At 42.3% G+C, this 14287-nt stretch overlaps 1 protein-coding gene across 1 annotated transcript in view; it reads left to right on the top strand.

Moving 5' to 3' along the window:
- DMD (dystrophin) overlaps positions 1-14287 on the top strand; it is a 2981380-nt gene that overhangs the window by 1125328 nt on the left and 1841765 nt on the right. The window contains exon 21 of the mRNA XM_040336499.1: positions 2582-2762. Within this exon, the coding sequence (XP_040192433.1) occupies positions 2582-2762 (181 nt within the window). The remainder of the gene's footprint in view (positions 1-2581; positions 2763-14287) is intronic.

The following is a 14287-nucleotide window of genomic DNA, read 5'->3' as shown; positions in this document are numbered from 1 at the left end:
TCAACTCAACGCATGCTTGGAAGCATTGAACTTCATTTTTTTCATCACGTCGTTGTGTTTTACGTCACTGCGTTCTGACACAATTCGTTTTTTTTTAACTGATGGTGTGTAGGCGCGACGGACCATCAGTCAGCTTCATCGGTTAACCAATGAGAATGGTCCTTCGGACCGTTCTCATTGGATGGACTGATCGCGTGTACGAGGCTTTAGGGTACATTTGCTTAAAAAATAATAATAATAATAATAATAATAAAAAAAAAATACTAATTGAAAAAAAAACTATCAAGTAGTAAACTAATGCCGCGTACACACGATCATTTTTCAGCATGAAAAAAAAACGTAGTTTTTCAGCATGTCGAAAAAAACAACGTTTTGCCAACTTCATCATTAAAACGATGTTGCCTACACACCATCGATTTAAAAAAAATATCTAGCAAAGCGTGGTGACGTACAACGGCACTATAAAGGCAAAGTTCCATTCGCCTTTGGGCTGCTTTAGCTGATTCCGTGTTAGTAAAAGACAATTCGCGCTTTTTTGTCTGTTACAGCGTGATGAATGTGCTTACTCCATTATGAACGGTAGTTTTACCAGAACGAGCGATCCCGTCTCATAACTTGCTTCTGAGCATGCGCGGGTTTTTTACGTTGTTTTAGCCCACACACGATCATTTTTTACAACCCGAAAAATGACATTGTTTAACCACTTAAGGACCCCTTCACGCTGATATACGTCGGCAGAATGGCACGGCTGGGTACATCAACGTATATGTACGTTGTCCTTTAAGCCCAGCCGTGGGGTTCAAAGATCCGTGACTGCGACCGCGGGACCCGCAGACCTGATCGCTGCTGGAGTCCCGCGATCGGTCCCCGGAGCTGAAGAATGGGGAGAGCCGTGTGTAAACACGGCTTCCCCGTTCTTTACTGTGGCGGCATCATCGATTGTGTGATCCCTTTTATAGGGGGACACAATCGATGACATCACACCTACAGCCACACCCCCCTAAAGTTGTAAAAAAAACACTTGAGTTCACACATAATCCCATCAGCCCCCCCTGTGGTTAACTCCCAAACTGCAATTGTCATTTTCACAATAAACAATGCATTTTAAATGCATTTTTTGCTGTGAAAATGACAATGGTCCCAAAAATTTGTCAAAATTGTCCGAAGTGTCCGCCATAATGTCGCAGTCATGAAAAAAATCACTGATTTAATAAAAATGCAATAAAACTATCCCCTATTTTGTAAACGCTATAAATTTGGCGCAAACCAACCGATAAACGCTTATTGCGTAGGTCCTTTAGCTGCATTTTGGTCCGGGTCTTAAGTGGTTAAAACAACGTTAAAAAATACAGCATGTTCGAATTTTTTTTTTGTCGTTTTTCAGAACCATAAAAATGATGTGAAGCCCACACACGATCATTTTAACTGACGATTATGAAAAACAACGTTTTTTTCATGCCGAAAAATGATCGTGTGTATGCGGCATAACACTATAAAGTTATCCGATATCAATAACTAATATATTAGAAAATATGACTTGATATGTATATATATATGTATATATATATATATATATATATATATATATATATATATATATATATATATATATATATACTACAATAATTATAAAATAATCAACGTGTGTGTGTGTATATATGTGTATATGTTTGTGTTTACATATATGCATGTATATAGAAAGAACCTATGAATGAATTATATAGCAATTGTATTATTATTATTTTTTATCTATCCAATTTTACTGATTATTTATGATTTATTTATTTTTTACTATCATGCAATTATTTTTCATTTGCAACTGTAATCCAATTATTTTTATTTTTTCAAGAGAAAATATATGTAATTATACCCTAGGAATATTGATTGTATGCTGCCCTTAAATGTAATCTAGTTGTCATACTATCCCCTATATGTTTTACAGTAGAAGCTCGATAAATTCTTATTATAGGGTTAAAAAACCCAGGCCAATAAATTTTAGCTACAAAAGGGCTCTCTGAATAACAGGGGGTGGATCTGAAGAAGGAGGCCACGCCCTCCGAAACATGTTATCCCGAAAACTACAGTGTCCTCTGTCAGTTAGCTCCATCAGAGCTCTCCCTGGGACAAGTGTTTTAGGCACCCCACAGCCCACTTTTTACCGGCTGTCTCTTTAGTCAGTGAGTGGCTCACTCGCGGCTTGATGAGCCTGTCTTTGTGGAGCCAGCCCATCCATCCAGCGGTCTTCTCATCTATTCTGAAGCACTGATGTTTGACTCTGTTTATTCACCTTCACTTGTGAGTGTGTCGATTTTATCCTTTTATATCCAATAAAAAGACGTTGTTGCACCATGATCCTGTGCGCTCGTATTCCCTTTTGTTTTATGCTTGTTTTGAGTAAATGTAGACTAACTATCAAAGAGCCTATCTTCTTAAACCAATATGTATGCAGCAAAAAAAAAAAGATGTAACAGTCAAATTATTTTTAAGAAGTTTGCATTACAAATATGATACTTTTGTTTTTTTTTTATTATTATTATTCATCTAAGCACATTTTGATATTGTTTTATGATTTGGTAAACAGGATGAAGTTGCTCGTTTGTTAGCTCTCAAGCCTGAAATTGGATCCTTGCAAGTCCAAGGAACAAAATTAAAAGAAAAGGAACAAGGGCCAATGTTTTTGGACGCAGATGTAGCAGCTTTTCTCAACCACTATAATCAAGTTCTTTCCAACTTGCAATCTAGAGAAAAACAGCTTCAAAATAGTAAGTGCAACCAAAAAATGTCTATGGGTCTATAAGTACTGAGAATCTTATGATATTAAATAGTTTGCTTCACATTTTTCTGCAAAGCACACTTAGTGTACAGTGTGACTTATCAATAAACATTTATGTTTATCTGTGTTTTAACATTGTTTTGTGTATGTACAAATATCATATAGTTATATACTTTGGTGTATTTATCAATTTAAAAAGGTGTGCTATTTCACTAGTTTCATAGAGATACGCATTTTAACCACTTCCTGCCCAAAATCTGTAAAAATAAACATAACTTAGCATGCTGCCCCTTGCTCGAGATATGTTTATAAACATCCTAAAGCTAACACTTTGTGTGGCTGTTGGCTGTCAGTCCCAGCTATTACTGACAGCCTGACAGTCCTCATTAAATATCGGGAACCAATGAAAATGGTTCTTGACCATGGGTTCACTATGTCAGCTATGGCATAATAATCACATGCAAGTTGTAGGCTTCATTAAATATCGGGAACCAATGAAAATGGTTCTTGACCATGGGTTCACTATGTCAGCTATGGCATAATAATCACATGCAAGTTGTAGGCTTCACTAAATATCGGGAACCAATGAAAATGGTTCTTGACCATGGGTTCACTATGTCAGCTATGGCATAATAATCACATGCAAGTTGTAGGCTTCATTAAAAAAATAAAAGCCCTCAGCCACAGAGTTTTTTTTATTAAAATAGCTTACCAGTAAAAGCTGTATATGCTCTTAAAAAAGTTAAAGAACACAAAATGATGCTGCTAAATTTTGGTCTGGGCATCTAGGTATGAACAACCTCTGGTCATGAAGGAGTTCAATTAGGTCTTCTTTTTCTAAATCCATGAAAAAAAAACACGTATACAAATGTAAATACTTTACACATTTTTAGTAAATGTCCAGATGTATGGCAGAAATTACAGTTTAATGAAGGTAACATTTTGGGTTTCACTTTAAAAATATCTTTTGGACCTATATCCACTTTTATTGCCCCATTCTGAACAAAGAACTTGCGCCCAAAGTTAGATTTAAATAATACACGCCCCCAACATCCCCATTTGAATTACGCGGCCTTATGCCGCAACAGATACGTTACGCCACCGTAACTAAGGGCGCAAGTTCTTTCTGAATAAAGAACTTGCGCCCAAAGTTAGAGCGGCGTAACGTATCTCAGATACGTTACGCCGGGCGGACAGATACGCAGATGTATCTGAATCCAGCCCTTAAAGTACAAGTACTGCTTCAGTTGTGTCTCAAAAAATATGCACACTGCTGTAAATGCAGGAAAAAAAAGAAAATATAAAAAGCTGCCATACTTCTAACACTAGGCAGTTTCTGTCCTAGTAGTCACCATCTTAAGTGTGGATAAATGATGCTTCCTATCCAGATGAATGTCTGTGCACTGTAACTATTACTACTGCTTCTGCTAACAGGGGTTACTCCACTATCCTGATGCTTGATAAAGGATCCGCTGTCTCCCTACTTTTTTTACAAAAAGAACTGTGCTACTCTGGTTAGTTATCTTAGAGACCATATTCTTGTGTTTGCTTACCTATCTGTGACTGTAAATTTTCAACTAGTGTCCAGGCTAAATTCTACACATTGCAAAAAGGGCACTGCTATACTGGACCTGCATCTTCTTCTGTACTAAATCTACAATTGAAGGGTGGTCTGGACACAATAGCACAATAGCTCTGGCTGTTCCTTTGCTTTACCTAGCTGTGTGAAGAAATTTGTAGACAAAATTAAAGTGTGATATGATGTGAAGCCGCAGTGTAGGCAGGTAATAGTTAAGGCTTCCCCAGCCAAGAAATTGAGAGTAATTAGTTTCCCCTGGTTTTCGTTTGGTGGGCTTCACTGGGTCCAACCCACTGGTTCCATGTGATATAAATGGAACAGGGGGTTCAAGACCAGAGGGGCAGGAACCCAAAAAAATACCTGGGGTTGTTTGTGATTATGTTCTGCTGGAGTCTGGAAAGCCAGTGATGTACCTAAGTCAGAGTTCCCATTGGGGAACAAAACAGGAAGCACCACCTAAGTGCAGTATGTTGGTCACAATTTATTGGGTTAAAAAGGAAATGCACTTACAAACATAAATAAAAAACTGGCTCATCTGTGTGCTGTAATCACAGTGCGGTCCGGTCTCAGGTGCATCCAGGCTCATGGGTAGGCAGAAGAGTGTAGAAATTCTGCTCCTTCTCAAGGAGCAGAAGGCTCCGAGCGCATAGCCTAGATTCTCAGTGGTTTGCCTCATACTGTCCTTCCCCTGGTGCTCTCTCTGGTTCCGCTTCCTGTGACGTCATTGTCTGTGTTCCATGCTGGTTCTGGCTGGCTTCCTGATTACTACAGGATGAATTTCTACACTCTTCTGCCTACCCGTGAGCCTGGATGCACTGTGATTACAGCACTGTGATTACAGCACACAGATGAGCCCGTTTGTTATACATGTTTGTAAGTGCATTTCCTTTTTAACCCAATAAATTGTGACCAACATATTGCACTTAGGTGGCGCTTCCTGTTTTGTTCCCCTGTCTTCCCCTTACAGAGCCTACTTTCTCTGAGGACAGCTGCCGCCTACCATCCTCCTATCCCTCTCCTCTCCTCCATTAAAGGACTGGTTATTACCACATATTAGAATATGGACAAAAGAACTGTGACTGGTTTTTAGATCTATCCTCTGTCCATATCCATTTACATTTGTTAAGCACTAGTCTTTTGCGCTGACAGATTATCTTATTGTTTTTAGAGTTCCCATTGCCTAGGAGGTTCACTGGGGTGTGTGGTCCCTCTTTAATGTACCAATTATGGACTTTGCCAGAGATAAACTCTTTGCTCTATAGGAATTCTGGGGCAGCCAAAAGCTTGAGTTAGGGACTAGGGATGTTAGAAAAATGTCTGTACTTTCTTTTGGACTGTTATCTGTATATAATATCATATTTTAGTAAAGCTTTTACAGTTACTAAAGTAATGCAAGTAACTGGTGCATATAGTCTTATGCCCGGATCACTAAACACATTGGGGTATGAAGATAACGGTATAAGTGTGCATACAGTCAGAAGACACACGTGGTTACCAAGGGTAACAAAGATTTCTCTAGGAACCTGTCATAAGCATGTAGATGTGACAGGTGGGATAGCTTCTTGCATGAGGAGTTGTTGTTGGCACTCTCTATGTGAGCAGTTCATCTCCAATTGCAATGGGAGAAGATGAGCATCGCAAAGGTCCCCGACCTGTAAACAGGTATGGAAAGGAAGAGTTAAGTGAAGTGCACTTATGGAGTCATCGGTAGATGGACAGCCGAGGAGCTCCATACCATTACTGGAAGTGAGGTAGCGGGGATATGCTGGACAGGTGGAGAGGTCAAGGGCTCAGCATGTCCCTCCTAAATGAATCCGTGACCGTGGTAATGTACATCAACATACAATTTTGGAACATTCTACAAAGAAAATGCCCAAACTTACAAAATTAACTGAGCCTTGTATGACCTTTCTATGGGTTTAGACATGAACTGTCCTAGTTGATGGCTCTATTTTCTCTGAATTCTATTGCTTACTTGTAGCAGATACCCTGAGAGAGTATCTTAAACAACTTGCACATGAGCTTTACCAAGGAATTGTAAGAACAAAACAATGACTATGTGAACTATACAAGTAAAAACTGACATTCAATGCTGTAGAAATTTACAAATCTGCTGTGATACACACTCCACCATTCTAGTGCCATTTTCTGATTGTGATTGTGAGACGCATGCTGCTGATATTATAGGTCCTTATAAGCATCTGTGGACTGCTGATTTTCTATACCGTTAATAGATTATTACAGTAAATGTTTAGAATTTACATTTGCCTCCAATATAACATCTGCTACTGCTTCTCTCCGCAGTTTTCAGTAGAGACGGTAACCCAAATTAACTAGTATCAACTAACATCTGACAATGCACCACAATTTGTTTAATCTCAGTTTGAATCCTTTCTTAAAAAAATAATTACTATTCATAGAAAATCCTAATTTTCTTATCCCTAAGCAAATCAAAATTTTGAGACATTTAACAGAAGCTGCCGGGCCTTTTAGCTATGTTCCTTGCTCCCACCAGGAGTCTTGCATCCTGAGAGGACAGAGAGATCCTTTGTTTTCAGGAGGGGACCATTGATACACTCTGTGCACTTTTGTATGTGTTCGTATGCACTTTTTGTCTCACATGTTCTGTAGTTTTTGTGCACCACACCTCAGGCTTGAAAGAACTATAAATGTAAACCATTCTCCGATTGAATGAGGTGGAGAGGAGAGATGAAGTGTTACAACTCTTACTTGTCCAATTAGAGAATCGAAAAAAAATCCATTAAAACCTGTAATCAACAACTATGGGGATTCCAGTGGGTTTATCTTGACTAAGCCACTCCTCTCCCCCCATCCACCTTCAGAGTCACTGGGAATAGAGACCCAAAGTGATGATTCAGCCTTTATGGATCTAACATTTTTATACTCAGGTTTTTCATGCGTTATGTGCCAAAGTGTTTCAGAAAAATATTTTAGAAAATTTGGCTCTGTACAGTATATGATGTGCTTTCTTTTATTGTCTAACCCGATGAGGAGGATGTGTGAGTTAACCTACCCGCTGTTTATTGTAGCCTATAATCAACCTGCAAATGATAGATTCACTGATCACATACTGGCAGCCACCTGTCAAAACATTGACATATTTATCAGGTTCATTCAACAGGCAGATTTGCCCACATGTTCACCAGGCCAAGCATTTGCTGCCACTTCCTGGATATCTGGATTCCCCATTATTCAAGGGGAAATCAAGGTCTTTGTAATTTACAAAGAATATGTCAAATGTAAAAGCCTAACTCCAGTGAAAACATTTGATTTGCTTTGGACAGAGTAAGGAAGGGATAAAACCTCTGTCAGTTTTTCCAGTCTGTGGACTTCTGTTCTGGACAGAAAGTGATAGGAATTTCACCAATGCAGGCATAGACTGCAACAGTAAATGGGAAAAATCTGTCAGGTTATTTGTGTCTCTATAGCACAATAATAACTGCTCCTCTCTTTTCGTGTCTTGTTATCACAGCAAAAGAAAGTGAGATGAAATCTGTCTAAAAGGGTCCTGGAGAGCAATAAAAACATGACAGAAGTATTTACTTTCTAAGTACAAAACTAAAAAATAAGTTTAGCACCAATTGGTTCTTAACAGTTCCCCTTTTCAAATAACAAATCAGTCTGTAAACCTTATTTGCATGTGCTGGCCTTCATCCTCTGAGCCACCTGAGTAAAATAATTAGTATAAGTTGGGCAGTGTGTTTTCTGCATAATGGGCCAGATCCACAAAAACCTGACGTAACTTAAAAAATCCAATTTAAGTTACACTGGCTTAAAGTTTCTACCTAAGTGCCTGATCCACAAAGCACTTATCTAGAAATTTCAGGCTGTGTAACTAAAATTCCGCCGGCGCAAGGCGTTCCTATTCAAATGGGGCGAGTCCCATTTAAATGAGGCGCGCTCCCGCGGCGGCCGTACTGCGCATGCGCGTCGGCCGTACTGCGCATGCGCGAAGTTACGTTACGCCGAGTTTTGAGGATCGCGACGGCTTAAAGTTGCGTCGGGGAAAAAAAAAATGACAGCGGCATGCATTCCTGAGGGAGAACTCCATGCCAATTTTCAAAGAAAAAACCGGCATGGGTTCCCCCCCCAGGAGCATACCAGGTCCTTAGGTCTGGCATGGGTTGTAAGGAGACCCCCCCACGCCGAAAAATTGACGTAGGGGGTCCCCCTACAATCCATACCAGACCCGTATCCAAAGCACGGTACCCGGCCGGCCAGGAAGGGAGTGGGGACGAGCGAGCGCCCCCCCCCCTCCTGAGCCGTGCCAGGCCGCGTGCCCTCAACATGGGGGGGTTGGGTGCTCTGGGGCAGGGGGGCGCACTGCGGGCCCCCCCACCCCAGAGCACCCTGTCCCCATGTTGATGAGGACAGGACCATTTCCCGACAACCCTTGCCATTGGTTGTCGGGGTCTGCGGGCGGAGGCTTATCGGAATCTGGGAGTCCCCTTTAATAAGGGGGCCCCCAGATACCGGCCCCCCACCCTAAGTGAATGGATATGGGGTACATCGTACCCCTATCCATTCACCTGGAGGCAAAAAGTAAAAGTTAATAAACACACAACACAAGGCTTTTTAAAATAGTTTATTATTCTGCTCCGGACGCCCCCCCTGTCTTCGTTATTAGCTCAATTACCAGGGGGGGCTTCTTCTTCCGCTCTCCGGGGGTCTTCTTCCACTCTCCGGGGGTCTTCCGCTCTCCGGGGGGGCTTCTCCGGACTCCGGGGGGGCTTCTCCGGACTCCGGGGGGCTTCTTCCATCTTCTCCCCTCTTCCGCTCTTGACTCGGCGAACCCCGGTTCTTCTGCAGCTCTCCGGTGCCTTCTTCTTCAGCGCTGGCTGCCTGCTATGTTTGTGTGTTAGCTCGATTTCAAACAGGCAGCCGGCGCGGTCTTCTGTGACGTCAGGGTCTTCTGGTCTTCTGTTCTTCCGATGTTGTCTCGTCGCCTGTTGTCGCTGCAATGATAGAAGCGCGCCTTGCATCCCATTTATATAGGCATCACCGTCCCATCATGCTCCGGCAGGTACCCACGTGGTGGGTGCACGTGGGTAGGCACCCACCACGTGGGTACCTACCGGAGCATGATGGGACGGTGATGCCTATATAAATGTGATGCAAGGCGCGCTTCCATCATTACAGCGACAACAGGCGACGAGGCAACATCGGAAGAAAGGAAGAGAAGACCCTGACGCCACAGAAGACCGCGCCGGCTGCCTGTTTGAAATCGAGCTAACACACAAACATAGCAGGCAGCCAGCGCTGAAGAAGAAGGCACCGGAGAGCTGCAGAAGAACCGGGGTTCGCCGAGTCAAGAGCGGAAGAGGGGAGAAGATGGAAGAAGCCCCCCGGAGTCCGGAGAAGCCCCCCCGGAGTCCGGAGAAGCCCCCCCGGAGAGCGGAAGACCCCCGGAGAGTGGAAGAAGACCCCCGGAGAGCGGAAGAAGAAGCCCCCCCTGGTAATTGAGCTAATAACGAAGACAGGGGGGGCGTCCGGAGCAGAATAATAAACTATTTTAAAAAGCCTTGTGTTGTGTGTTTATTAACTTTTACTTTTTGCCTCCAGGTGAATGGATAGGGGTACGATGTACCCCATATCCATTCACTTAGGGTGGGGGGCCGGTATCTGGGGGCCCCCTTATTAAAGGGGACTCCCAGATTCCGATAAGCCTCCGCCCGCAGACCCCGACAACCAATGGCAAGGGTTGTCGGGAAGAGGTCCTGTCCTCATCAACATGGGGACAGGGTGCTCTGGGGTGGGGGGGCCCGCAGTGCGCCCCCCTGCCCCAGAGCACCCAACCCCCCCATGTTGAGGGCACGCGGCCTGGCACGGCTCAGGAGGGGGGGGGGCGCTCGCTCGTCCCCACTCCCTTCCTGGCTGGCCGGGTAGCGTGCTTTGGATACGGGTCTGGTATGGATTGTAGAGGGGCCCCCTACGTCAATTTTTCGGCGTAGGGGGGGTCCCCTTACAACCCATACCAGACCTAAGGGCCTGGTATGCTCCTGGGGGGGAACCCATGCCGGTTTTGTTTTTTACAAATTGACGTGGAGTTCTCCCTCGGGAAAGCATACCAAATGCCGTCGCTGCAATGGGCCTTTACAAGGTGTGACTAACTTTACACTTTGTAAAACGAGCCCTAATTTTACACTTGCAAAATAACACTTACAGCGCAAAAAAGAAGCTAGAAAGCTTTGTGGATCGCCTTAAGTGCTAATTTGCATACTAGCAACGGCATTTCGACTCGAAATGCCCCCAGCGGCGGATGCGGTACTGCATCCTAAAATTAGGCAGTGTAAATCAATTACACATGCCGGATCTTCTGTGTAACTTTGGAAAAAGCCTTTTGAGGATCGTTTCCAAAGTTACACACAGACTGAACAGCACTTAAGTCGGAGTATCTCTTTTGAGGATCTGGCCCAATGTTTTCAATTTTTTTCTGGAGGGGTATCCTTTTTTTTTTTTCTCTAACAAAGCTGAGCCTTGATGCATGTTTCCATCTGTGTTCTAGCTATCAAAGCCAGTTGGAAGATTAATATTCTGCATTTTTTTCTTTCAAGTTTCTTGCAAAAAAAAAAAAAAAAATGTTTTGAATGTTTCATACGGCAAAAATCACATTTTAAATATGCTTTAAAGATGAACTAACTTCTAAATGGGGAAAAAGAATTCCTAATAAAAGGCTCTTTTATAGGAAAAGGAGTATTGATATGCAGAAGCTCTGCCAAGTAATTTTTTCCACTTTGTAGCCTGCACACAAAAGCTGCAATTTAACATTGCTCATAAGTGTGATGGCTCAATATAATTAATGTTAATGCCACATTTTCATGATTATTTAATTGGTAATTATATTTGTCTTTGCCTGTCTTTATTTGCATTATGATTTAATTCTTATACATATATGTTGACACATGCTTTGGCAGAGTGATCTTTTTTTAACTAAGGTACTGCTCGTTAGTGATATTTTGTTTTATTGTAGGTAATGTCTGTGAACTTTAGTTTCAAACCATGGCTATTGTATAGTGGGACTGTTCATCAAATTAAACATTTCCCTCACACATGCTGTATGTCCTTCCTAGTAACTCAAAAACAGCTTTTGTTTTTTTGTGTTTTTTTTTCTTCCATTAACTAGAAATGCAGTTGCCCTAAATTGGATATGATTTACTAGTATTTTGCTTATTGCATCTACATTAAACAATTTCACTTTCAATCAATTTAAATTGATGCTTCATCTTTTCCATAATATTAAGACTACAATGCTTGTTCAGTCTTGGGGATTTAAAAGAGTAGTATACTCATCCTATATTTGCTTCTTTGGCAGATGGTGCTCTCCTCTTTCCCCTCAATGGGACAGCCCCTTAATGTCCTCACATTCAATGCTGCTGGTACATTGTAAATGATGACAATGGCAAAAAGGCAACCACGTGACCAGCAAAGAGAAGTGAGCAGTCATCTAATATTAAAGGGGTTGTAAAGGTAAAAAAAACATTCCCTAAATAGCTTCCTTTACCTTAGTGCAGTCCTCCTTCACTTACCTCATCCTTCGATTTTGCTTTCAAATGTCCTTATTTCTTCTGAGAAATCCTCACTTCCTGTTCTTCTGTCTTTAACTACACACAGTAATGCAACACTTTCTCCCTGGTGTGGAAAAAGCCTATTGAGGGGGAGGGGGCGGGGCAGGAGGGTCAGGACGCTCTCTACTTTGCAGATAGAGAAAGGAGCTGTGTGTTAGTGGGCGTCCTGACACTCCTGCTCGCCCCCTCCCCCCTCAAGAGGCTTTCTCCACACCAGGGAGAATGTGTCACAATACGGTGTGTAGTTACAGACAGAAGAACAGGAAGTGAGGATTCCTCAGAAGAAATAAGGAAAGAGATAAGCAAAATGGAAGGATGAGGTAAGTGAAGGAGGACTGCACTAAGGTAAAGGAAGCTATTTAGGGGATTTTTTTACCTTTACAACCCCTTTAAGGGAATGTGCAGGAGTGAGAAGTAAAGTGGGGAGTTACCAAACTGGATTTTTTTTTAGCTAGCTGGATCTAACATGACTTATGTTTATTTGAAAGCCAGATAATAGCAAGGCAAGTTCTCAGTTTTAGGAATTGGTTGCAATAAGTGTGCTTTTTCTAAAAATGCCTAACTTGCTGAAATATCTCCTTGCTAATGGAAATAAGTAGAGAGAAAAGGAGCAAAGGGCCACGTGTGTGTCACTGCCTCAGGAAAGTAAATGCAATAAAATGAGACATAATATCTGCTGGTTGATATAAGTTTTTCAATGATGTCTTAGTTGAATTAATGTGGTCTTAGTAAACCTAAGCCACTTACTATTTTAACCAATGCAGTTAGGCACTTTTAGGTAGATTCACAAAGAGTTAGGCTGGCTTATCAGTAGATAAGCCGACCTAACTCTGAATCTACACCGGCGTTTGTTTAAGCGTATGCTCAAACAGAGATACGCTTAAACAAAAGTAAGATAGGCCGGCTTGTGCGGTTCTATCTTAGCTTGCAATGTTTCTGATGGCCGCTAGATGGCGCTTCCATTGCGGCCGGCATAGATTATGTAAATGAGGGGATACGCCGATTCACGAACGTACGCCAGGCCTACGCCGTCGAATTACGTCGTTTCCGTAAGGGATAGGCTGCCTAAATTTAGAGCTATGCTCTAGTGGCCTAGCCAATGTTAAGTATGGCCGCCGTTCCCGCCGCAAAATTCGAAATGTTAACGTCGTTTGCGTAAGTCGTCCGCGAATCGGGATTTACATCGTTTACGTCCACGTCGAAATCAATAGGCCCGTACGGCGTACTTAGCCGCAATGCGCACTGGGAAATGTAGTCGCCCGGCGCATGCGCAGTGTCAAAAACGTCAAAAACCGTGAGGTCAAGCCTCATTTCCATACAAAACGCCCCCCTCCAAGTCATTTGAATTAGGCGCCCTTACGCCCGCTCGTTTGAGGCTACGCTGCCGTAGATTAGCAGGTAAGTGGTTTGAAAATCACTACTAGCCTAACTAATTTACGGCGGTGTAGCCTAAACAGGCTAGGCTAGGCCGTCCTAAAGATAAGCCTTTCTACGTGAATCTACCCATTTATTTCTTAAGCTGGCCTACATGGGCAATTTTTTTTTTCATTCAACCAGTAGGTTGAATGAAAAAAAAAGGGAGTCAACTCCCACATCCACACATACAATGAATTGTATGTCATTGTATTCTGATGGTGGAGAGACTCCCCTGCAGTTAGAATACACAGATCAGCGCTGCTGCCTATTGCCTTCAGTGCCGATTGAGTGAGAATATGCCGACAGACCAGTTTAAACAGATGATGATCAGTAGATCAAAACTTGGCTGGTCCTGCTTAACCAACTGAATTTTGATCCATGGTTTGCCAGTTTCAGTCTCAATTTTTAGTATGTTTTACTTTTTGGAAACACGTTTTGGTGCCAGTTCCTTTTAGAAGGGAACATTAATGATTGGATGAGTTATTCAAAAGTTGCTGGCCGTTGACTATCTGCTGCTACACTTGTAGTCTTTTAATCTTTGACTTAAACTACACCCAATGTTCAGATCTGTCTGTCATCATTAATCCTTTGCTCAATTAACCTTTGAACAGTCCAACAAAGTCTCTCAACTCTGTGGCTGATTTCACAGCTGGACATATTGGTCCTTAAACATGGCAAAAAGTCTTAAAGTGGTTGTTAAGCCACTAACTGATCATTATATCATCTCCTCTGTCACATCAACTTGTATCCTAGTGTCTGTGCTGCATTAAAAAAGTGTCTTTCAGCAATCACATGACTCCAGGCTCTCTGCTTTCCACGTCTGATATCTGCAGCGGGTGGGGCTGAGATTCCTCTTCTGACGTCAGCCAGGGAGGTGGAAGAAGAGGAGCAGAGATCCTGGAGTCATGTGATTGCTGGAAGATACTGTTAAAA

The sequence above is a fragment of the Rana temporaria genome, chromosome 2 (assembly GCF_905171775.1).
Source record: "Rana temporaria chromosome 2, aRanTem1.1, whole genome shotgun sequence".
Lineage (NCBI taxonomy): Eukaryota > Metazoa > Chordata > Amphibia > Anura > Ranidae > Rana > Rana temporaria.
This window is presented reverse-complemented; position numbering and strand designations above follow the sequence as displayed.